Source organism: Gymnoscopelus braueri (assembly GCF_963280865.1).
Source record: "Gymnoscopelus braueri genome assembly, chromosome: 17".
NCBI lineage: Eukaryota > Metazoa > Chordata > Actinopteri > Myctophiformes > Myctophidae > Gymnoscopelus > Gymnoscopelus braueri.
The window spans coordinates 48,474,841-48,501,147 of NC_137617.1; the positions used below are offsets into that span (position 1 = coordinate 48,474,841).

Below are 26,307 nucleotides of genomic sequence, written 5' to 3' on the forward strand. Positions count from 1 at the left end.
TTGAGATCAGATGAGACCTTTATATTGATCCCTTGAGGATTAGTTCAGGTGTTTGTCGTAGCAGCAACTGCGGTAAGCAAGAAGCATGGGAGAGGACCCAGGGCTGCATTGCTCATGGGACGGCCTTGCACGCCGTGCAGGAACCTATTTGACCAGGAGCACGTGCACACGCATAGATTTAAAACAACTTTAAATTCACACCTCAACAAAGTTTACAAAGGCTCACACCAGGTGGATTAACATAGGAATGAGCCTAGATGCATATCAATTGTCCATTGTGTGACCTGTAGTGTAGGTGTTAAGCGACGTGCGCGTCACGTCTTTAAAATAGAGTGCAACCACGCTCCAATTCAGCAATGCAACACTGGAGAGGACCTAGGGGGTCCCCGGTAAAAGTAGCTGTTGACGTAGCATCACAATCATTTTAACCACTTCATCCATTTATACGTTGGCTACTCCAAAAGTAGCCGATGTACAAGCTCGCAGCGTGGCACAAAGTGACGCGCTGTGAGCTGTGTGATCCAGTAGAAAGACAAGTCATTTTATATTTGGTTTGCGCTCTGAAAATAGCAAGCGTTGTGAGCGTTGTTCAGCATGCAACCGAGCGTAAAAGCAACCATTACGACGCCATCAAGGCACCGCCCAAAATACATTTTTTTACGTCAACATCAACCGTAGATTTAGTCGACTAAAACTAAAACTTTTCAGATGACTAAATGACTTGTACATCTGCTATTTCTGAAGGTTTTTGAAAAATATTGAAAATGTTTGGAAACTTTTGAATAATTTGGGGGGAAAACTTTTGAGAAGCACTGTAGTAATGGAGTCCTGTGTTGCCCTCTGTACTGTGTTATTATACTAGTCATAGTAGTAAAGACCTGTGTTATTATACTAGTCATAGTAAAGACCTGTGTTATTATACTAGTCATAGTAAAGACCTGTTATTATACTAGTCATAGTAAAGACCTGTGTTATTATACTAGTCATAGTAAAGACCTGTGTTATTATACTAGTCATAGTAAAGACATGTGTTATTATACTAGTCATAGTAAAGACCTGTGTTATTATACTAGTCATAGTAAAGACCTGTGTTATTATACTAGTCATAGTAAAGACCTGTGTTATTATACTAGTCATAGTAAAGACCTGTGTTATTATACTAGTCATAGTAAAGACCTGTGTTATTATACTAGTCATAGTAAAGACCTGTGTTATTATACTAGTCATAGTAGAGACCTGTGTTATTATACTAGTCATAGTAAAGACCTGTGTTATTATACTAGTCATAGTAAAGACCTGTGTTATTATACTAGTCATAGTAAAGACCTGTGTTATTATACTAGTCATAGTAAAGACCTGTGTTATTATACTAGTCATAGTAAAGTAGACCTGTGTTATTATACTAGTCATAGTAAAGATCTGTGTTATTATACTAGTCATAGTAAAGACCTGTGTTATTATACTAGTCATAGTAAAGATCTGTGTTATTGTACTAGTCATAGTAAAGACCTGTGTTATTATACTAGTCATAGTAAAGACCTGTGTTATTATACTAGTCATAGTAAAGACCTGTGTTATTATACTAGTCATAGTAGAGACCTGTGTTATTATACTAGTCATAGTAAAGACCTGTGTTATTATACTAGTCATAGTAAAGACCTGTGTTATTATACTAGTCATAGTAAAGACCTGTGTTATTATACTAGTCATAGTAAAGACCTGTGTTATTATACTAGTCATAGTAAAGACCTGTGTTATTATACTAGTCATAGTAAAGACCTGTGTTATTGTACTAGTCATAGTAAAGACCTGTGTTATTATACTAGTCATAGTAAAGACCTGTGTTACTAGTCATAGTAAAGACCTGTGTTATTATACTAGTCATAGTAAAGACCTGTGTTACTAGTCATAGTAAAGACCTGTGTTATTATACTAGTCATAGTAAAGACCTGTGTTATTATACTAGTCATAGTAAAGACCTGTGTTATTATACTAGTCATAGTAAAGACCTGTGTTATTGTACTAGTCATAGTAAAGACCTGTGTTATTATACTAGTCATAGTAAAGACCTGTGTTATTGTACTAGTCATAGTAAAGACCTGTGTTATTATACTAGTCATAGTAAAGACCTGTGTTATTGTACTAGTCATAGTAAAGACCTGTGTTATTATACTAGTCATAGTAAAGACCTGTGTTATTATACTAGTCATAGTAAAGACCTGTGTTATTATACTAGTCATAGTAAAGACCTGTGTTATTATACTAGTCATAGTAAAGACCTGTGTTATTATACTAGTCATAGTAAAGATCTGTGTTATTATACTAGTCATAGTAAAGACCTGTGTTATATTATACTAGTCATAGTAAAGACCTGTGTTATTATACTAGTCATAGTAAAGATCTGTGTTATTATACTAGTCATAGTAAAGACCTGTGTTATTATACTAGTCATAGTAAAGACCTGTGTTATTGTACTAGTCATAGGAAAGATCTGTGTTATTATACTAGTCATAGTAAAGACCTGTGTTATTATACTAGTCATAGTAAAGACCTGTGTTATTGTACTAGTCATAGTAAAGACCTGTGTTATTATACTAGTCATAGTAAAGACCTGTGTTATTGTACTAGTCATAGTAAAGACCTGTGTTATTATACTAGCCATAGTAAAGACCTGTGTTATTATACTAGTCATAGTAAAGACCTGTGTTATTATACTAGTCATAGTAAAGACCTGTGTTATTGTACTAGTCATAGTAAAGACCTGTGTTATTATACTAGTCATAGTAAAGACCTGTGTTATTATACTAGTCATAGTAAAGACCTGTGTTATTATACTAGTCATAATAAAGACCTGTGTTATTATACTAGTCATAGTAAAGACCTGTGTTATTGTACTAGTCATAGTAAAGACCTGTGTTATTATACTAGTCATAGTAAAGACCTGTGTTATTATACTAGTCATAGTAAAGACCTGTGTTATTATACTAGTCATAGTAAAGACCTGTGTTGTTGTACTAGTCATAGTAAAGACCTGTGTTATTATACTAGTCATAGTAAAGATCTGTGTTATTATACTAGTCATAGTAAAGACCTGTGTTATTGTACTAGTCATAGTAAAGACCTGTGTTATTATACTAGTCATAGTAAAGACCTGTGTTATTATACTAGTCATAGTAAAGACCTGTGTTATTATACTAGTCATAGTAAAGACCTGTGTTATTGTACTAGTCATAGTAAAGACCTGTGTTATTATACTAGTCATAGTAAAGACCTGTGTTATTGTACTAGTCATAGTAAAGACCTGTGTTATTATACTAGTCATAGTAAAGACCTGTGTTATTGTACTAGTCATAGTAAAGACCTGTGTTATTATACTAGTCATAGTAAAGACCTGTGTTATTATACTAGTCATAGTAAAGACCTGTGTTATTATACTAGTCATAGTAAAGACCTGTGTTATTATACTAGTCATAGTAAAGACCTGTGTTATTATACTAGTCATAGTAAAGACCTGTGTTATTATACTAGTCATAGTAAAGACCTGTGTTATTATACTAGTCATAGTAAAGACCTGTGTTATTATACTAGTCATAGTAAAGACCTGAGTTATTATACTAGTCATAGTAAAGACCTGTGTTATTATACTAGTCATAGTAAAGACCTGTGTTATTATACTAGTCATAGTAAAGACCTGTGTTATTATACTAGTCATAGTAAAGACCTGTGTTATTATACTAGTCATAGTAAAGACCTGTGTTATTATACTAGTCATAGTAAAGACCTGTGTTATTATACTAGTCATAGTAAAGACCTGTGTTATTATACTAGTCATAGTAAAGACCTGTGTTATTATACTAGTCATAGTAAAGACCTGTGTTATTATACTAGTCATAGTAAAGACCTGTGTTATTATACTAGTCATAGTAAAGGAGATCTGCGTTGCTCTCTCCAGTGACGTCTTATCAATCATTCATCTCCACATTACTTCAGGTCTGCTGGGTACAAGCAGAGAAAGCAGAGCCAAACACACTCCCAGTGGGGGCACAGCGAGTTCAACACACACAGCCAGGAATTCATCATCACACCACAGGGACGGACGGACACACACACACACACACACACCATTACTATACTTGTGAGGACAGGGACATTTTAGGATGGCAATTTGTCATTAGTAGAGGTTGGGGCCACTCAGCCTCACATCTAGAGTTCAGGCCGCTACATGGCCACAGATAATAGGATTAGTGAACTGCTGTAGATGGAATGTCCTTTTAAGATCTCTCTCTCCCTCTTAGAAAAGGGTGCTCTACCGCGCGCACGCACGCACGCACACACACACACACACACACACACACACACACACACACACACACACACACACACACACACACACACACACACACACACACACACACACACACACACACACACACACACACACACACACACACACACACACACACACACACACACACACACACAGCGCGAGTGCCGCGCTATGAGCTTGTAGATCTGCTATTTTTGAAAAATAGTGAACAATTGTGCAAATCTTTGAATATGTATTTTAAGCAAACATTTTTAACTATGTTAGAACTTCTGGGGGTCCCTGGAAAAAAATATTAATTATAATATTTTGAAATGGGGGTCCACGGCCAAATACATATCATTTTGGGTGGTCCTTCAATTTTTTTTCAAAAAACTGTTAGGATTTAGAAGAAATTTGTGGAATCCCCCAGAAGCAAAGATTTGAGTTAAAAATGCTCACTTTAAAAAAAATATATATATATATATTCAAAGATTTGCAAACATTTTTCAGGATTTAATTTTTTTTTTGCAGATCTACAAGCTCATAGCGCGGCACCAAGTAGCTTGTAGATCTGCTATTTTTGAATAGCCCAAAGTGCAAAATAAGGCTTTTTTAGCTCAAATAAAAAAATGACACAGATGCGTTCCAGGTCTTAATGGGTTAAGTGCCAGCAGTGCTGTAAACTAAGTACATTTACTCAAGTATACACCGTACTTAAAGGACGACTTCACCCATTTTCAACCTGTCTTCATATAATTGGTCCTCACTAATGCTCATGATAAAATTGTACACATTCTTTTCTATTGGGTCTTTGTCTCTTAGGAGGGCTGTGGACAGTGACCATTTCAAACAAGATTTACAATTTTAGATTTTAGATTTTTATTAACGTGAGAACAATGGCTTCCATTATAGCATGCTAATTTTCCAGGAAAAGAAAGCATGCAGTCTCTTGGATTCCCCATTGATGATGTCACTGGTAGGCAGGTTTGAGACAAAATGAGTAGACAAAAATGGTGCCATTTCATAATGAGTGAGGACCAACTATATGAAGATAGGTTGGAAATGAGTGAAGTCGTCCTTTAAGCGATTAATGATCAATAATTATAATTAATAATATAACCTGATATATATATATATATGATTCAGTACTGGCCATGCTGCATAAAGAATATTGTTACTTTTGCAACATGAAGAGTATGTTTGGATGCAAATACTGTTGCAGTAACATTTGGACTATAGGCCTACTTCTTTATTCCAGACTCTCTCTCCACCCACGCGCACTTGCGCAGGCAGCACCCCCCCCCCCCCCCCAACTCCCCCGCAAACCCCCGGTCAAGTGGCAGGACGCGCCGTCATGTTTTATGAGGTGCTACTCTCTGCCTCTCTCTCTCTCTCTGCCTCTCTGCCACAGTCAGTGACGCATCTCGCAACGGAACAATACTGCATGGCCACGCACATGCATGCATGCACGGTCAGTCACATGCATTCACACAGAAGCATGACTGCAGCCATGCATGTGCAGAAACACGCACGCACACACACACATCCATAATGCACACACGCACACGCGCACACGCACACGCGCGCGCGCGCATCCCGTCGCAGTGTGAATGTAGGCCAAGGACATGCAGTACAGTAACCTGCTATTATTGAATCTCATCTGTGATGACAGACAGACAGACAGACAGACAGACAGACAGACAGACAGACAGACAGACAGGCTTTGACTGCAGTAACACAACATACACACACACTGTATGTGTAGGATTCATAATACCCAGTGTGAGCATGCAGAGATCTATTGAAAAACACTTCAAAGGGGGTTTGAAGTGTTTTTCAAACACTTTTTTTTCAAAATAGTCAATGCGACTTTGCTCTCAATGCCCTCAATAGCTAACCTCACTCAGTCAAATGGAAGAAGCTTGCGACACACATTTTGTTTCACAGCGTACTTGCATCTGAGACTTCGGGCGCAGAATCGATGACAGACGGAGTTTCATTTTTTCAAGCTGCTAGGCAGGTGATTGGATGATCCCGCCCCTAGCAGCCGCTGATTGGTTCGTATGCGCAGCGGTTCGGGCAGCTTTACTCTGTGAGCAATCCCAGACCCTCCTTCCTGAAACCAAATGCAATGCAATGCATGAGATTTCCGGAAGGAGGGGGTGTTTACCAGGCTACTCAATAGCCGTATATCTGACTAACAAGACATTTGCGACACCCACAGCCACGATACTAGAGGGAGCGTAAACAACGCTCTGGTAACGCCCACCTATAGAACAACCATGGGGAAATTCTCCTTCTACAGCACTGCCACCCAGGTGTGGAACGCCCTGACCCCATCCCTCAAAACATGTAGATCGCCGGCTTCCTTTAAAACAGCCCTGAAAATTCACCTTTCAGGAGGCCAAAGGGGGGGGGGGGGGGGTAGTACCACTTCTCCATTAGACAGGCGACTAATACAATATAACTTATACAATATGTATGATAAGAGTATGTTAATACAATATAACCAGTGGTGGAAAGTAACTAAGTACATTTACTTAAGTACAATTTTGAGGTATTTCTACTTTACTTGAGTATTTCCAATTTCCAATACTTTTACTTCTACTCCACTACATCTCAGAGGCAAATATTGTACTTTTACGCCACTACAATTATTTGAAAACTTTAGTTACTAGTTATTTTTCAGATATAAATTATTACATTATGAAACATATATATTAACCACTTTAGCCCTATTTTATACCTAGGCTATTTGAAAATAGCCGATCTACAAGCTCACAACGGATGCGACGCGTTGTGAGCTTGTAGATCTGCTATTTTCAAATATTGTTGTACTTTTACTTTTGGTACTTTAAGTACATTTTGATGCCAATACTTTTGTACTTTTACTCAAGTAAATTTTTAATTCTGGACTTTTACTTGTAACAGAGTATTTTTATATTGCAGTATTGGTACTTTTACTTAAGTAAAGAATTTGAATATTTTTTCCACCACTGAATATAACTTATACAATATGTATGGTAGGCAGGCTCTATTAGTTCAATGGTAAAAACATGTCAGCACACTTACGCAAGGAAACCACCGGGTTCAAATCCGGGGTAGAAGAGGAAAGTTACATAGTGCAGCTTTAAGTTATTCATCAACAACACTGTCGTTTTGCTGTGGACTGCTGCAGCAACTTTAGACATGAATTTAATAAAGCTGCTCTGCAATGCAACATTAGTTTTCAAACTTTTCCTTCTCGTCTTCTATAGTGGCAACATAACAAATATGGATTTGCCAAATAATTCCTCATGGGATGGACTGGAGCAACAGCGCAGCAAAACAACAGGATAACAAATCAAGTGGTACAGCATAACGTTTGTCTCTTCTGTGGCTGCTATACATATGAAATGTAAATCCCCTTAATTCATTCAATCCGGAAAGGCATCTGTGTCATTTTATATTTCTTTGGGCTATTAAAAAATTGCAGATCTACAAGCTCATAGCTATGAGATCAAATCTTTGAATGTTTTAAAGCGAGTATCTTTAACTCCGATCTGTGCTTCTGGCGGTCCCTGGAACAACATATTTTGAGATGGGGGGTCCGTGGCCAAATGCATATCATTTTAGGGGTCCTTGACATGGAAAAGTTGGAGCACCACTCATATAGCAACATACTGTTAGCATTTAGAAAACATTTCTAGATATGTATTTGGCTTGCGGACCCCCCATCTCAAAATGTTTTGTTCCAGGGACCCCCGGAAGCAAAGATTTCAGATTTGAACAAAAGTTAGCTTTAAAAAAATATTATATATTCAAAGGTTTGCACAAATGTTCAAGATTTTTCAAAAATAGCAGATCTACAAGCTATGATAGCTAGATCTGCTATTTTTGAATAGCCAAATCAATCTAAAATGGCAAAGATGCTTTCCCGGTCTTAAAGGAGCATTTCACCCCTGGAAGAACTTACAGTCACTCAATGTTAATAATATTTGTAGTAGATAACAGTAGCAAAATTAGAAATTTGATCCCTATGGCCAGAAAAATATAGAAGTCTGTGTGTTTGACTGGACTGCTGCATTACTACAATGACCATAATGCTTTGGGGCACTGCCCTTCCTTGTGGGGAGGGGAGGCTGCGTGGGGGTGTGGTCTACATTGTAGTCAGGAAATAAGGTGAGATAAAGAGACTATGAGTCAAATGACACATAGTCTCTGAGGATATGGATACAAATCTAAAAATACAGATACAACACAAAAAATCACACCCAGTGTGAAGTGGGCGGTGTGATCACTCTAACTAAAAAAAAAACATAAATGTGTTTTTTTTAAGTGCATAGTCCTATTTATAGGGCTATGCACATGTGTCATGTTTCACTAGCCAATCACAGTCCTAATAGACTGTGATTGGCCAATCACGGTGCAGGGTTAGGGGGGTACACTGGTGGCCAATCACAGCGCAGGGTTGGGGGGGTGCAATGTCCAAACCTCAAAACACACCAGGATCATGTTTATGGGTCCTAGACCTAGATAACAATAGGGGTTTGATGCAAAATCTGCGAAGTGTCCCTTTAATGGATTAAAGGGATATGATCACAGTGTTGATATGGTTGCATATTGTATCCGTCAGATGGAAACCTCATATGTCCAAAACTGTTGCTTTTTCAGGATTCAAATTTAACAAGACCAGGAGACCTGGTTCTGCCAGACCCAAAATGAAGTCCTAGTATGTAACACACCTACAAACCACTTTATAACTGAAGTTCATGATGTCATGAATAGTTCGTGACGAAAGGGGACGTCAAAAACTTTTTTTTGGCTGGGGCCGGAGGACAAATGACCCCTGCCCATGTATGGACGAAACAGGTACAAAGCCTCATGTAAGCCCGACCCCTTGGGTCTGGCGAAACAGGTACAAAGCCTCATGGTACAAAGCCTCCATACATGGAGGAAACAGGTACAAAGCATGCACTACGTCACGGCTAAGCCAGACTTCACATGACGTGTCAGTCTGTGTATACCCATTTATGGACGAAAGGGGGACAGACTTTTTTGGCTGGGGCCGGAGGACAAATGGCCCCTGCCCATGTATGGACGAAACAGATACAAAGCCTCATGTAAGCCCGACCCCTTGGGTCTGGCAAAAATAGTAAAAGCAGCGGATCTACAAGCTCAAAACGCGTCACGAAATGCTTTTGTGTGACGCTGTAGTACGATCAAGTGGGCCGTTAATTTATAAAAAAAACACAAAAAGTTGAAATATGGAGATAAGAGGTTTCTGCCTGACAGCGATGATATTTGGGACGGTTGACCGCTTTGGTGCGATTCATTCATTCATTCATTCACTAACAGCCAGTACCCGTTGGGGGAACTGTATGCGTTGTTTTAAATCTGTGACGTAACAATAAAGTTGACGTTGAAGTTCACGGCTGAGAAGAAGCTAGGACAACATCCAGGAGGAGAAGCCCTACTTGAAGTAGGCCTGTTCCACGCGCTCGCAGAACGACACCAGATTGCCGCAGCTCTTGACCGACTGCGCCAGCACCGTGGTCCCGGCGGTCGGGGACGGAGTGGTCAGGATGCTGAACAGATGTCCAAAGACCAAGGCGTCCAGCTCCGTGGGCCGCCGGTCGTCGAAGAAGTACCGGCGGCTCCCCAGGCGCTCGGAGAGGGCCCGGCAGCACCGGCCCACCTCCTCGTAGACCTCCTCGGGGCCGCGGTCCTCCCCCCAGCCCGCGGCCCTCAGCTTCCCGCGGACCTCCCACTGCTTCCGATAGGCCAGGACGTGGTTGAGCGGCCACGGGTAGGCGCCGGCGTACTGTCGGCGGGAGTTCCGGGCGTCCTCGGACCACAGGACGTACAGCTCGGCCATGACGAGCCGGTTGTTGACCAGCGCCACGTACGCCTTCATCTCGGCCCGCTGGACGTCGTCCAGGCCGCCGGACAGAGAGCGGCCCGTGGCCTCCTCGGTGAAGCGGACGGTCTCCTCCAGGCCGGACGCCAGCCGGTCCCCGACGCGGACGAGCGGAACCCGCCCGGTCGGCGACATGTGTTCGGCGTTGGCCGCGTAGGCCACCCGCACCGGCAGGGCGCACATCCTCAGGTAGGCCTGGACGGCCAGCGATGAGGCGCAGTCGGACAGCAGCATGTCACCAGGCTGGTACAGAGTGGCGTCTTCAGGCCACGGTGGCTCCACGTCGTCTTCCCCCATCTGGGGCGCCGCCAACGCGTCTGCTGCCTCCGCCAGAGACATGCTGGATCAGACCATGAAGTATAGATTCTATTTATATTAAAGTTCCAGCGAGAGATTAAAAAACTGTTTGTCTGCGTGCAGGGCTGCATTAAGGACTCAGCGAGTGACGTCGTCTATGACATCACTACTGTGACATCACTGCAAGTGGTGTCGGGCATGTCCATATCTGGGCGCGTTCCGGATACATACACACTCACACACAGCTTCAGTATAGAGTAGATACATGGCCACCAATACACCAATACCTGGTGTCTAGATGACTGTTTTGCCATATACACAGCGAACAAGGGACAACGTCAACGTTTCCAGTTGACGTTAATATCAAATATAGAAATATCAGTGATATCTGATCCACAGCGCTTTACAGTGTGCATTACATTCACCCATTCACACACACATTCACAGTTCACACACACACACTTCACACACACATTCACACACCCGACAGCAGAGGAAACCATGCTGCTCATCAGGAGCAGTTAGGGTTCAGTGCCTTGCTCAAGGACACTTCGACACTTAGCCAGGGGGAGCCGGGATTAAACCTTCCATACCCCACTATCTGCGAAATGCAGTTCGCTGGGCTCATTCAAAACAGCCCTAAAAACCATCTTTCTGGAGGCCGAAAGAGGAGCTAGTACCAGTTTCCCTGTAGACAGACGACCCCCCCCCTCCTCTTTTTGTACATATTTTGTATTTCCTCATGCTTTTTTTGTATATAATTTTTATTTTTCCATGCTTCCCCCCCCCCTTTTTTTGTACATATATTTCTTAATGCTTTTTTTGTACATAGTGGTATTTTTTCTGTATTATCTGTATTTTCATGTTGATTTTTGAACTGTTTGGTTGCTACTATATATGTCTGTGAAATTAACTCAAGGACCCCAACGGAAACAAGTCGGCAAGGACTTTTTTGGCCGGACCTTTTAGACAAAAGCATTATAAATGTAACTGTGTTGTTTTACATTCTTTTGCCTGATAAAAATTTCAATCAATTTCAATCAATCAAGCCCTACTTGAAGTAGGCCTGTTCCACGCGCTCGCAGAACGACACCAGATTGCCGCAGCTCTTGACCGACTGCGCCAGCACCGTGGTCCCGGCGGTCGGGGACGGAGTGGTCAGGATGCTGAACAGATGTCCAAAGACCAAGGCGTCCAGCTCCGTGGGCCGCCGGTCGTCGAAGAAGTACCGGCGGCTCCCCAGGCGCTCGGAGAGGGCCCGGCAGCACCGGCCCACCTCCTCGTAGACCTCCTCGGGGCCGCGGTCCTCCCCCCAGCCCGCGGCCCTCAGCTTCCCGCGGACCTCCCACTGCTTCCGATAGGCCAGGACGTGGTTGAGCGGCCACGGGTAGGCGCCGGCGTACTGTCGGCGGGAGTTCCGGGCGTCCTCGGACCACAGGACGTACAGCTCGGCCATGGCGAGCCGGTTGTTGACCAGCGCCACGTACGCCTTCATCTCGGCCCGCTGGACGTCGTCCAGGCCGCCGGACAGAGAGCGGCCCGTGGCCTCCTCGGTGAAGCGGACGGTCTCCTCCGGGCCGGACGCCAGCCGGTCCCCGACGCGGACGAGCGGAACCCGCCCGGTCGGCGACATGTGTTCGGCGTTGGCCGCGTAGGCCACCCGCACCGGCAGGGCGCACATCCTCAGGTAGGCCTGGACGGCCAGCGATGAGGCGCAGTCGGACAGCAGCATGTCACCAGGCTGGTACAGAGTGGCGTCTTCAGGCCACGGTGGCTCCACGTCGTCTTCCCCCATCTGGGGCGCCGCCAACGCGTCTGCTGCCTCCGTCAGACACATGCTGGATCAGACCATGAAGTATAGATTCTATTTATATTAAAGTTCCAGCGAGAGATTAAAAAACTGTTGTCTGCGTGCAGGGCTGCATTAAGTACTCAGCGAGTGACGTCGTCTATGACATCACTACTGTGACATCACTGCAAGTGGTGTCGGGCATGTCCATATCTGGGCGCGTTCCGGATACATACACACTCAACACACAGCTTCAGTATAGAGTAGATACATGGCCACCAATACACCAATACCTGGTGTCTAGATGACTGTTTTGCCATAAACACAGCGAACAAGGGACAACGTCAACGTTTCCAGTTGACGTTAAATATCAAATATAGAAATATCAGTGATATCTGATCCACAGCGCTTTACAGTGTGCATTACATTCACCCATTCACACACACATTCACAGTTCACACACACACACTTCACACACACATTCACACACCGACAGCAGAGGAAACCATGCTGCTCATCAGGAGCAGTTAGGGTTCAGTGCCTTGCTCAAGGACACTTCGACACTAACCCAGAGGGAGCCGGGGATTAAACCTTCCATACCCCACCATCTACAAGTCAGGCAGATAGGGGGTAAGTGTTAAAGACACCCCCTCCCCGTCTGTTTGTTTTTAAACACACGGAACCCTGGTTAGCGCATGCAGTCTTCAAACCGTTTGAGACATGGCACTGAAGTGCAGGCGCCATGCAGCCCCCCTCTCCACCCCCCCCCCCCTTCTCTAATAATACTCATCCTCCTGAGAGAGAGAGAGACACACACACACACAGAGGAGGTAAGGTGAAGTGGAGTAAAGTGGAGAGGAGAGGAGATATGGTAGAAGGAGCACAGCTCCATCTGATAGGAGGAGAACAGCAGTGTTGGAGGAGTTCCCCTTCCACTGCTGCAGAGTTATAGTCAGTCTCTCTCTCTCTCTCTCCTCTCTCTCTCTCTCCTCTCTCTCTCATCTCTCTCTCTCTCTCTCTCTCTCTCTCTCTCCTCTCTCTCTCTCTCTTCTCTCTCTCTCTCTCTCTCTCTCTCTCTCTCTCTCTCTCTCTCTCTCTCTCTCTCTCTCTCTCTCTCTCTCTCTCTCTCTCTCTCTCTGCCGCAGTGAGAGAGGTGATGAGAGAGGAGAGAAAGGAGAGAGAGGTATAGGAGAGAGAGAGAGAGAGAGAGATGTTGATGACGTGTAAATAACCAGGCGTTGTCCAAACACACTCATTCATCAGGAACACAACTGCTATTTCTCTTTCATTTTTGTTCCGATTTTTTTCATCCCACGATTTTGCAACCCTTTTTCACCCGGTGCCAATTATCCAAGTGATCCTGGGCGCTACACTCCCCCCCGCCAGCCTAGGGAGCCCAGAGCCGAGCAGGTGCCTCCTTCAATGCATGAGAGCCAACTGACCTTCTTGTCACCTGACAGGGGGGAGTTTCCCCGGTATAGGACGTACAGTAGAGTGTGCATGGAAGGAACACGTTATTCCAACTAGTTCCTTTCCCCTCCATCAGGCGCCCCGGCTGCCAGGGGGAGGCGGTATAGCGACCAGGATTACTACATGTTTTTGTGAGGGTATTAACTACCCTAGGAGACACGGGGAGAACATGCAATCTCCACACAGAGTAGGCCCTTTCGCCAAACCCACCTAGTTTTTCACTGCTATTTCGCTGCTACTTCACTGCTATTTCACTGCTATATTACTGCTATTCAGTGGTGGAAAGTACTAAAATACAAAATTTTGGAAAGTAATTCTTTACTTAAGTAAAAGTACCAATACTGCAAACATAGAAATACTCTGTTACAAGTAAAAGTCCAGAATACAAAATTTACTTGAGTAAAAGTACAAAATTATTGGCTCCAAAATGTACTTTAAGTACCAAAAGTACAATATATGCCTCTGAGATGTAGTGGAGTAGAAGTAAACGTATTGGAAATACTCAAGTAAAGTACAAATATCTCAAAATTGTACTTAAGTACAGTACTTAAGTAAACGTAGTTACTTTACACCACTGCTGCTATTTCACTGCTACGTTACTTCTACGTTACGGGGGCTGTGCAGCTCCTGTCTATGGTTTCATCAGCGCTGCTGTGCAGAGCTGAGTTAAGTGTGATCTAGGACAGGACTGGAGAGAGAGAAGATTAATAACTCCCCAGGAAGAAAACAAAGTCTTCAGGCCAACACCGAAAAAACTGTGCCACTTGTTTCACAGGAAAGAGGGGAGGGGGGAGAGAGAGCCGTGTCAGTGCTGAATAAGGGCGCTGTAGTGTGTGTGTGTGTGTGTGTGTGTGTGTGTGAGAGAGAGAGAGAGAGAGAGAGAGAGAGAGAGCATGCACATGCGCTCTAATTCATTTGAGTAGGTAAAGCCGTTCGTGTGGGTGTCGCACACAGGAAAATATCAGATCTACAAGCTCACAATGTGTCACAGCATGATTGCATTGTGAGCTTTAACAAGCAAATGCTTGAACCATTCTTTATTATTATTATTATGAGTCTATTATTTCCAATAGAAGAGTGAAGGTGAACACAGCTCCTGAACCATTCTTTAGCCCCATGGTCACTGAACTAAACATTTGACCCGATCTCCACACAATCTTCCCAAGATGTTCATACTAAAATGCCTTTTTTTCAGAGAGACAAATCGGGAGGAAATCTACGTTATTATCGACCTTTCTCTGTCCCAGCAACACACTCTCGCGGGATCTAGCACCAGTAAACAAACATACTGTAGGACGTTCAAGAGATCAGACAGCGCCCACTTTAGGAGACCATAGGATTTGTGTACCATTTCGCCTCTAGTGGCTCCAATCGGGATGGTGTATCTTCATAAATCAACCATCTTTGATACCTATTGTGCAAGGGATCATTGTTACTGTGCTGGTCGTTGTTGAAATATATTTTTTCTTTTTGTTGTTTAAATTTCTTTTTAAACAACGACCTGCGCACTGACAATTATCCCGCTTATTACACGGCTACTTGATAAATACATTAATAAATTGACCCACAAGTAATAACAAAACAAAGTATTTCCTTGCTTACGGCAATGAAAGTATTCCATAAGTGTTGTGCTGGGCGGACACGGGTCGCCTCGGAAAACCAGGAAGTGTAGTTGATTTTTTGGGTTATTGCATCGTCTATTTCTCGCTTCAAATGTTTTCCAAAACATTCTTGGGAGCAACGTTTAGTTGTAAATGACACGGTGTGTTTGTTTACATGGCTGTCATTTTGGATACGGCATAAAATTCAAGCAGCGCAGGTTGATATGAGCAGGTGCTCTGAGTCTTTGATTAGACAGGTTGATATGAGCAGGTGCTCTGAGTCTTTGATTAGACAGGTTGATATGAGCAGGTGCTCTGAGTCTCTGATTAGACAGGTTGATATGAGCAGGTGCTCTGAGTCTCTGATTAGACAGGTTGATATGAGCAGGTGCTCTGAGTCTTTGATTAGACAGGTTGATATGAGCAGGTGCTCTGAGTCTTTGATTAGACAGGTTGATATGAGCAGGTGCTCTGAGTTTTTGATTAGACAGGTTGATATGAGCAGGTGCTCTGAGTCTTTGATTAGACAGAGGTCTGTCATAGAGCTCATCGGTCATAATCCAGAAATAACACACTGCTGAATTCAGCGATTGACCAATCAGAATCAAGCATTTCAACCAAGCCGTGTAATAGATGAAGATACGGTTGAACGTGGGGTGAAGTGCTCCTTGAACGTACCTTTCAACAAGACGGTGGTTCTGGGGGTGACGTCTGCATCCATGGCGGGACTGAAAGGGAAGCCCCTCAGCTCTGATAGGCTGGCCAGGAGCAGCAGTAGCTGCAGCATGGGACGCTGTGTCCATCTCTCTCTCCTCCCCATCTCTTTCATCGGAGTGAGCTGGGTCTGAGCAGAGCCTCTGAACTCAACTCAATGGCAGGCTGGCACTATACCATCACATCACAGTGTGTCTCTTCTTCTCTGTGACGTCCCAGCAAGGGAGTCTTCTTCTAGTTCATCCTCTGTTCTGGACCTCCAGGAGGCTCTCAGTCTGCATGAGAGAGAGAGTGTGTTTAAAGTTATGTAACCACTTTTTCATGTCAAGGACCCCCACATTCAGTGGTGGGAAAACACAAGTAATAAATAAAATTTCATCAATTTGAGAACTAGAAAAAGTGCTCCTCGGAGCACAGGTCTCCGCCAGGTCAGGTATATTATTGTGGCCTCCTGGTGGCGCTATAATAGGCCAATGTGAAAAGGGTGCCATTTCTTATTAGGCCTTGCACGACAATCGGACACTGCATTCATGATTTGAGGCATTTTGTTCCAAAAATGTGGTTTGCTAAATTAGACCTGCTGGTGGCGCTATAACAGGCCAATGTGAAAAGGGTGGCATTTCTTCCTTGGCCAAGTGGGAATCTCTGTTGAAAATTTCACGGAAATCGGATGCTGCGTTCATGAATTTTGTTCAAAATGAACCAATCCTGCAAACTTTGGAAGCCAATCTTAACCAATCAGGATGGAATATGGTAAATCGGACAGATCCGTGATGATCACATGACTATAGAGATACTGTCTACCGATTTGCGTGTTTTTTGGACAAAATCTGTAGGAGTCATATCCAAAAATGTGTTTTGCAAAAGTCGGCCTCATGGTGGCGCAATGACAGCCTGATCTGAAAAATGTGGGGCAGAGGTTCTGCTGTGGCATCCAGGGAGTGTGTGTGTGCAGTTTCACAGCGACCGGGCCAACGGTGGCGGAGATTAGCTGGTCGCAGACAGGACGGACACACACACACACACACACACACACACACACACACACGGACACACGGACGAACGGACGGACGGACGGGGGGAAAAACATACTCTCTCGCCATGCCTTTCGGCCTGGCGGAGACAATAAAGTAGTCTTTACACTCTATTATCATATGCATTTTGGGGGCAATGACATGCCTAAAATAGGGTCACCAATGTCTTAAAAGTGGTTAAGAGACAGAAGCAGAGAAGAAGCAGTGCATAATGGCTGGTATGAGGACTTTTGGGTGATTAAAAAAAGCGTAAAATGCTGTGGCTTACTTGAGACAAATCATAATGAACACCACTTCCCTTTGCTGATACAAATCACCACTCCTTAAACACAACCTATTAGCCAATCTCAACGAGCCGCTACATAAAAGACCACTTCTTTGTACAGTTTCGGTTAAAGTATCGGGCCTCCTCCACGACATCGCAAAACAAAGAAGCACAGCTCACGCTGCTACATAATTAGCTGTTAGCGGTGGTGGAAAAAGTACTCCAATTCTTTACTTAAGTAAAAGTACCAATACTGCAATATAGAAATACTCTGTTACAAGTAAAAATCCAGAATTCAAAATTTACTTGAGTAAAAGTACAAAAGTATGGCATCAAAATGTAGTTAAAGTACCAAAAGTAAAAGTACTAAAATGTTTGAAAATAGCAGATCTACAAGCTCACAACGCGTCGCGATGCGACGCGTTGTGAGCTTGTAGATCGGCTATTTTCAAATAGCCTATGTATAAAATAGGGCTGAAGTGGTTAATGTGTGTTTTTCATAATATCATAATTTATATCTGAAAAGTAACTAAAGTTTCCAAATAATTGTAGTGGAGTAAAAGTACAATATTTGCCTCCGAGATGTAGTGGAGTAGAAGTGAAAGTATTGGAAATTGGAAATACTGAAGTAAAGTACAAATACCTCAAATTTGTACTCAAGTACAGTACTTAAGTAAATGTACTTAGTTACTTTCCACCACTGGATACAAATCATCACTCCTTAAACACAACCTATTAGCCAATCTCAACGAGCCGCTACATAAAAGACCACTTATTTGTACAGTTTCGGTTAAAGTATCGGGCCTCCTCCACGACATTGCAAAACAAAGAAGCACAGCTCATGCTGCTACATAATTAGCTGTTAGCTAGAATACTGTCGCTGTAGCTGAACGATGGATAATCCGCCAATTAGGCCCCCCGTGCCGTCACACGCACAATGTCCCGCCCGGCCCGTCCCGCTGTGTGGGGGCTCTGACACGGATCAAAGTGCCGACGCCATGATGAGGAGCTCTGTCTCCATCTCCACAGAGACATGGTGAGAAATCCCTGCTTAATCTCTGCTCTGCCACCCGACGCACACCGCCGCTAATCACTCATTGATTGAGATACGATGAGGCCTTAAACCCATTCAGTTCAGTTTATTTTTATTTATAGTGCAACATCAATCACCCCAAGGGGTCTCTGTGCACTTCACAATACGTCATACAACAACAACAACAACAAAAAAACACAGTAGCCAAGGAACACAGTAAAATGAGTTTGTTGGCTACTATGAAAAGGGACAATGCCATTCAATCCAGGATCTGTGTCATTTTAAGATTTATTTGGCTATTCAAAAATAGCAGATATACAAGCTCATAGCTTGTAGATCAGCTATTTTTTGAAAAATCGTGAACATTTGTGCGAATCATTGAATATGTATATTTTTTTAAGTGAACATTTGTAAAACTTTTTTTTTCCAGGGACCCCCCCAGAAGCTAAGATTTGAGTTACAAATGTTCGCTTAAAAAAAAACTAATAAATCGATGATTTGCACAAATTTATGATTTTTCAAATATATATAATATGTTCAAAAATAGCAGATCTACAAGCTCATAGCGCGGCACCGAGTGCCGCGCTATGAGCTTGTAGATCTGCAGTGAAGATGGCTCCAAGATATGTATTAACTGTCACAATGCCTCACTCTAAACGAAGCAAGCCGAATAGGTTCCCTGTTTTCATCAGATCCCAATATAGCCATAAACGTGGTTTTACTTTAATTAACAAGCATACTTTCATGTACATGCCCATCAAGAGTGCACACTTGCTGGGTGGTGAATGGACACAAACGACAAGCAATTAACTACAGACTTCACAGCTTCTTCATTCAAGAAGAAAATCACCAACAATTCACACTCATCTCTCTGCCTCTTTATCTTAGCTCTGCTGTGGAACCTAAAAGAAGAGTTATGGAGGGTTTCAGGCCATTATATAGGCTTCTATAAGGAAGCACACCTGTAGCCAACCGGTGATTGGGGCCAAATTGGTCCAAACCAACTCATCTGTGGACAAAGGTTCAACCCATTAAGACCTGAGGCCGATTCTAAAAAGGTTTTCTAAACCCTAACAGTTTATTATTTTTAAACATTAAAAATAAAAAATATTACAACAAATAAATCTCAAAATATGTTGTTCCAGGGGACCACCCAGAAGCAAAGATTTGAGTAACAAATGTTCGCTTTAAAAAATATATATATTTGATTTGCACACATTTTCACGATTTAACAAAAATAGCAGATATACAAGCTCATATAGCGCGGCACCAAGCTTGTAGATCTGCCATTTTTGAATAGCCAAATAAATCTAAAATGACACAGATGCGTTCCCGGTCTTAATGGGTTAAGCAAGGTCAAAGAGGGACAATAGAAACTGAAAGGAAAGTAAATACTGTATCTATAACTTTAAATGACTTTTTGTGTTAATGAATTTCTTGAAAACAGAAGTGACAAAGTAGGCCTATTCTGGATTGCCTTATTCATTTGGTCTGTCCTAGTGGGAGGGGCTTGTGCCATTTTATGTTGAACTTTTGTTAAAGGTTTAATGACATTCACTTTTACACCACATTCAAAGTCTTTGTCCTGGTCCTTCAAAAGTGTACAAAAAGTTTTAAGTGAAAATTCCATTCCAGTGATCCATGGCAGGTGTTTTTCTCTCACATTTCTAAAGCCTTTTCAACTGCAATGAAAAAATAAATCTTTGCCTGCGGGTGTCGCTGGTGAGGGATTTTGCCTGTCAATCATCGCCTCTGCTCCGCCCCCCCCAAAGGAAAGGATAGGGGAGGGGAGGGGCGAGGAGGAGAGTGGGCGGGATTAATCGACTGTGACCTCACTGTCGAAGGGCCAAGCTCAGATTACTTTTCAGCCTAATTATTCAGAAAACCCCAGACCACAGAAAATCCACTGAATGTTCTAAGTTCAGGTTTTTTGGGTGTAATTGAGGTCATAAAACCCCAAATAAAACATTGAAAATAAAAAAAGTGAAAATGAATGTCATGATACCTTTAAAACTCAGGCTGTGTGCCTGCACTCGCCATCCTTAGATTATGTCTGGTCGTATTGACAGGTTGCATACTAACCTCACTCTCTCTCTCTTGATACAGAGAGACTGAGAGACTGAGACGATATTTGATAGGCTGTCATCAGCCCATGATGTTCTGGATCTGTCCTGAATGGTTTTCTAAAGGGTGATTGGTTGCCGAAAACAGCCGATCTACAAGCTCAGTTGTGAGCTTGTAGTTTTGTAATTTTTGGTGTGCAACAACACCGCCTCACACAACCTAGTAAAAATGGAGGGTAACTTTGATGATTCAAGTTTCTTTATTAGGATAAACCCCTTGAGATGTGCCATCTCGTTTTAGAGATAAATACATGTCACAATTGTTGCATGTACACGGAGTAGACGAAACAAAACAGACACACAATAACATTATGAACCTTGACAAACATCACAGCCTTAAGATGCATACAATCCAGTAATATAACACATTCTGAAAATGGTATATTCAACAGTGACTAAAGAACAGTATTTAGAGAATTAGAACTGAAAATAATAAAGTATGGCGTCATGTATGATGGCAGGTTTATCGATAACAAGAGCATACAACTTCAAAGTAAGAAGACTGAGAAAATGGATCTGATATTAACCGGTAAATTATTCCAATCTGAAGGAGCTTTGAAAGAAAAGGCATGTTTACCAATTTTACTTCTTGCCAACTGGACAGTAAAGTAAACCTGTGTAGAGTGTCTGGTACGTTGCGTTGAAGGAATGGGAACTAAAAGGCGTTTAAGGTAGAAATAAATACATACATTTGAATACCATTTGAAGCCAGTGCGTGTGTCTTCTTACTTTTAGTGATTGCCATTGAAGTCTATCATACATTATGCAGTGGTGTGTGAGAAAAGGACAACCAAGGACAAATCTACAGAGTCTATTGTATGCTGTGTTAAGTGGAACAAGTGGAACAAGATTTCTTCGAGGCATTTTGATATACCACGTCACAATAATCAAACAATGGAAGTATTAATTGTGTAGTCAGTTTCTTACGGACATTGAGTGAAAAACAGTCTCTGGATCTATAAAAGACACTTATTCCAAAGTTAACCTTTTTTAGAACATGATTAATGTGAGATTTAAATGTGAGTTCTGAGTCCAGCCATACACCAAGATATTTTATGTTGTCAGCTTTATGCAGAGGCATGCCGTAGTGAGTGGTTATTATAAAGGAAGCAGGAGTGGATTTGAGTTTAGGTCTAGTGCCAAAGATCATGATAAAAGTCTTTGAATTATTAAGCAGTAATTTGTTATGCAAGAGCCAGTTTTGTAAAATATTGTAGTCATATTGCAAAGAAGCTTGAATTTGTGATGTATCTGAACTGGATGTATAGATAACCGTGTCATCGGCATAAATCTTTCCCCTCCAGGGTGCAGCTACAGTACAAGAGGCCCTGTTAACTGACAGTAAGGATAGGAGAGTTAACATGGACTCGTGCTGCTTTCCTATCCTGTGTGCCGTTCCAAGCAGTGATGGAAGAACTACTCGCATGTTTTACTTAAGTAAAAGTATCAATACTGCAATGTGTAGATAGATATACTATGTTACAGGTGGAAGTCCCGTATTCAACATGTACTTGAGTAAAAGTACAAAGGCGTTGGCATCAAAATATACTTAAAGTAGGCTACCAATAGATAAACATACTCATTGTGCAGAATGTTCCATTTCACAAGTTCGAAATGTATAAAAATCATTTGAAAATAGCAGATCTACAATCTGTAGATCTGCTATTGTAGATCTGCTATTTTCAAATGGCCGGAATATATATAGGGCTGAAGTGGTTAATGTATATTTTGTAATAATAATCAAAATCTACATAGTAAGTAAAGTTTTCATATAAATGTAGTGGAGTAAAAGTAAAGGCATTGAAATTTGTAAATACTGAAGAAAAAACAACCTCAAAATGATACTTTAGAACAGCACTTGAGTACATGTACTTAGTTACTTTACACCACTGCGTTCAGGTCAAACACACCATGGTGTCCCCGCACCTGTGTTTGCATTGTGTTTGGCTGTAGGTGACACCAGGGACGATGACAGCTCGGTCATCATGCCTGAACGACGACAGAACGGAAACCCCGGCGAAGGAAGACAAACAAACACATCTGGCACGACCGTACGACATTACATATCACGCATGGATGGTCGGACCAAAAACACCCTTTAATGGGCTATTCACCTTATTCTTGGCCCTTCTCCGGGCGGCGCCATTGCCCTTTTCTGCTGCTTCACTCAATATCTGTCCACTTCCTCCCTAGGAGGCTACAGGTGTGATGCAGGTAATCAGTGTGTTGCCAGATTTTGCAAGAGAAACAAGCGGCCAGGTCTATGAAAACAAACAAGCCCCCCCAAAAAACGACTAGGTTAGGTTTTACCACATTACATCAGCTATGTGAAAATAGCAGATCTACAGGCTAACAACGCGTCACATTGTGACATGTTGTGAGCTTGTAGATCTGCTATTTTCCAAAAATATTGGGGGAAAAAGTGAGATTTTTTTAATATTAACAAAAATCTTCCATGGCACAAAATATTTTCAGATGGGGTCCGCAGACAAACACATATTAATCTGGGGGTCCTTGACATGAAACAAATCCAAGTCCAGGGGGTCCCCCGGCTAAAGGATTGATAGTTTGTAAATAAATGGACCCTTAGAGGTCTCACAACTCAATTCAGTATGAAGTAATCCACAGATTTGACGACACCGCGGCCAAAGAATGTTCACCATCTCCAATATCTGTTCTCAGAGCAAACAAAATAAACCTGATCATTACGTTCAGATCTGCTATTTTCACTAGTTTGGGTCCGCGGGCAAACGTCTCATTTCTCTTCTGGGTCTTGAGCTAAAAGGTTTGAGATCCACTGCCTTAGAGCACGGCTGCTATTAGCGAGGCTATAAAAAAAGAGTCAGTTTGGTGGCCTCATCATCTGCAGTGTTCTGCTTTTAGCTGCTGTCCTCATGTGCTCCCACACTGACTGGTAAATACTCTCACACTGACTGGTAAATACTCTCACACTGACTGGTAAATACTCTCACACTGACTGGTAAATACTCTCACACTGACTGGTGGTAAATAGTGAGCAGGGACGATCAATGGCCTCCGCCGTAAAGCAGCGTACCTACCCCGTACACCGTGGTGGACAGTGATGGAAAGTAACTAAGTACATTTACTCAAGTACTGTACTTAAGTACAAGTTTGAGGTATTTTTTTTTTACTTTACTGGAGTATATTCCAATTTATACCCTCACAAAAACATGTAGTAATCCTGGTCGCTATACCGCCTCCCCCTGGTCAGCCGGGGCGCCTGATGGAGGGGAAGGGAACTGGTTGGAATAACGTGTTCCTTCCACGCACTACGTCCAACCAGGGAAACTCTCTCCTGTCAGGTGACAAGAAGGTCAGTTGGCTCTCATGCATTGAAGGAAGCATGAGCTCGGCCCTGGTCTCCCTGGGCTGGTGGGGGGAGTGTAGCGCCCAGGATCACTTAGAAAATTGGCACCGGGTGAAAAAGGGTTACAAAATAGTATGATAAAAAATATAGATAAAAGAAAAAAGAACATTTGAAATACTCCAGGTAAAGTAAAAAAAATACCTAAAAATTGTACTCAAGTACAGTACTTGAATAAATGTAGGCCTACTTAGTTACTTTCCACCACTGGCGGTACGGTATTATGCAGAGTCTCTCTCTCTCTCTCTCTCTCTCTCTCTCTCTCTCTCTCTCTCTCTCTCTCTCTCTCTCTCTCTCTCTCTCTCTCTCTCTCTCTCTCTCTCTCTCTCTCTCTGGCACAGAGCTTTATGCAGAGTAATCACATTGACAGAGATGATGCTGAGTTATAGTGTCTTTCGTTTAACTTTTGGAACGGATCCCTATTTAACCCATTAAGACCCGGAACGCATCTGTGTCATTTTAAGATCTCTCTGGCTATTCAAAAAAACAGCAGATCTACAAGCTCATAGCGCGGCACCGAGTGCCGCGCTATGAGCTTGTAGATCTGCTATTTTTAGAAGGGAAAAAAATGTGATTTTGTGCAAGTCTTTGAATATATATATGTTTACAAATGTTCAAGATTTTTTGAATAGCCAAAGACTTCTAAAAAGGACACAGATGCGTTCCCGGATTGAACGGGTTAACTGTATAGTAAAAACCTCTCTGTACTCTGCTAAAAGTACAACCTTCCAGAGAACGGAGAGCTAAATATAGAACTGGGAGCATAATCATCGTCTCTGTCGGGTGGAAACCTCATATGTCCCAAACTGTCACTTAACAGGATTCAAATTCAAAAGTATAAAAAAAATAGTAGGGGAGATCACAGAGGCCTTGTCTATTTGGAGGTAGTGCAACATTTTGCACAAAATCATAACTTGCGCTCATCCACTGTGGTGTTGATGATTTCTTGTGTAGTAGGTAGGCATGTAACGATTTATCGTAAATCGATTAAAATCAATTCAAACTGGTGACAATTTAAATCGGTTTAATAAAAAATGCATCGCGATGCAAACAGCAGAGGATGAGTAAAAAAAGAGAAGAAAATACAGGATCTTTGTGGAATAGAATTGATTAAAAAAAGAGTTTTCAGTCATTTGCTACTGTATTGAAAAGAGGATAAGAGAAAACACAGTATTGTTTAAAAAAAATAAAAAAAAATATAAGAGAAGAAAATGCTGGATTTGTGTAATAGAAAAATCAATATTGTGAACCTAGTATCATGATTCGAATCGTATCGTGAGTTGAAAAAGATATTGAAACAGAAACAGTATCGTGAGTGAATCGTTGCATGCCTAATAGTAGGCTATTGTATGTCTTTATGATGTCTTGATGAATTGAATACACAGGGCCGCAATGGAAACAAGCCCTCAGGACTGTTTGTGTTATCCTTTTAGCATCATTGTATAACTGCACCTCTGTACTTTTTGCAAACCGTTTGCAAACCATTATTAAAGTATTCGATCAATCAATCAAGTCTGCCTGTTAGTTGTCATGTAATGTTTTGGGTGAACTATCCCTTTAAGGTAAACTACACAACCCAAACCCAAAGTGTTCTTGTCCTTTAAGTCAACTTTCCTCCTCTCCATCACCGTTGTGGTGACACCGACCCGACCGTCCACTGGAGAGACGTGGGAAAAGCGTGAACCGTCACTAACCAGATTCATGTGTACGGAGAGAATAGAAGCCTGTGGTTGTTCGCCCCGATGTGGCAAAGTCATTGTTCACCGTGGAGAGAGCTTAAGACCAAGCTCTACTGAGAAGCATGACATTGGAATTGTTGCTTTGGGATTATCTCCCTTTCTGTTCCTTTGACACGCTTATTAAAGGACTTATTTCGCGTTCGCGGCCGGGCCCACCCACCTGACCTCTTAACACGGCAGCCGAAATGGGTGGGCGGCGTGCATTTTCAGAGCGTGTTTACGTTTTTATGATCAATCAAGTGATTGTATTCCGGCTTGAGTGGAGTTTTCCAAACATTTTCTATATTTTCAAAGAATAACAGATATTGCTATTTTTGAATAGCCAACATGTAAATGGATAAAAGTGGTTTGTGATGCTATATCAACTATACGTTTGTGTCGCGTTCTGTGCTCTGCGCGTTGTGAGCTTGTAGATCTGCTATTTTCACTAGTAACTAAAGTTTTCAAAAAATTATAGTGGACTAAAAAGTATAATATTTGCCTTTGAGATGTAGTGGAGTAGGAGTAAAAATGATTGAGAATTGGAAATACTCCAGCAGAGTAAAATACATACCTCAAAATTGTACTTAAGTACATTACTTGAGTAAATGTACTTAGTTACTTTCCACCACTACAGATGAGTATAGTGTTTCTCATTGTAACACCAATACAT

General features: G+C 42.1%; 4 protein-coding genes across 4 annotated transcripts in view; all 4 read right to left on the reverse strand.

Moving 5' to 3' along the window:
• Window positions 1-16,182, reverse strand: part of sema4gb (sema domain, immunoglobulin domain (Ig), transmembrane domain (TM) and short cytoplasmic domain, (semaphorin) 4Gb) — a gene marked incomplete at both ends in the record, with an annotated part of 86,108 nt that extends 69,926 nt beyond the window's left edge. The window contains one exon of the mRNA XM_080455840.1: window positions 16,041-16,182. Within this exon, the coding sequence (XP_080311966.1) occupies window positions 16,041-16,182 (142 nt within the window). The remainder of the gene's footprint in view (window positions 1-16,040) is intronic.
• LOC308104383 (metaxin-2-like) lies at window positions 9,759-10,544 on the reverse strand (the record flags this gene model as incomplete). Its single annotated transcript, XM_080454794.1, has 1 exon — window positions 9,759-10,544. One exon carries the CDS (start codon window positions 10,542-10,544, stop codon window positions 9,759-9,761), a length of 786 nt encoding a protein of 261 aa, XP_080310920.1.
• Window positions 11,554-12,339, reverse strand: LOC308104384 (metaxin-2-like; the record flags this gene model as incomplete). Its single annotated transcript, XM_080454795.1, has 1 exon — window positions 11,554-12,339. The coding sequence occupies one exon, from the start codon at window positions 12,337-12,339 to the stop codon at window positions 11,554-11,556; it is 786 nt and encodes a 261-aa protein (XP_080310921.1).
• A 78-nt stretch (window positions 16,183-16,260) lies between the features above and the next one.
• Window positions 16,261-26,307, reverse strand: part of LOC308105206 (kelch-like protein 21) — a gene marked incomplete at its 3' end in the record, with an annotated part of 40,914 nt that continues 30,867 nt past the window's right edge. Inside the window, exons 19-20 of the mRNA XM_080455841.1 lie at window positions 22,458-22,571; window positions 16,261-16,351 (exon numbers count right to left, since the gene is read on the reverse strand). Coding sequence (XP_080311967.1) covers window positions 16,261-16,351; window positions 22,458-22,571 — 205 coding nt within the window. The remainder of the gene's footprint in view (window positions 16,352-22,457; window positions 22,572-26,307) is intronic.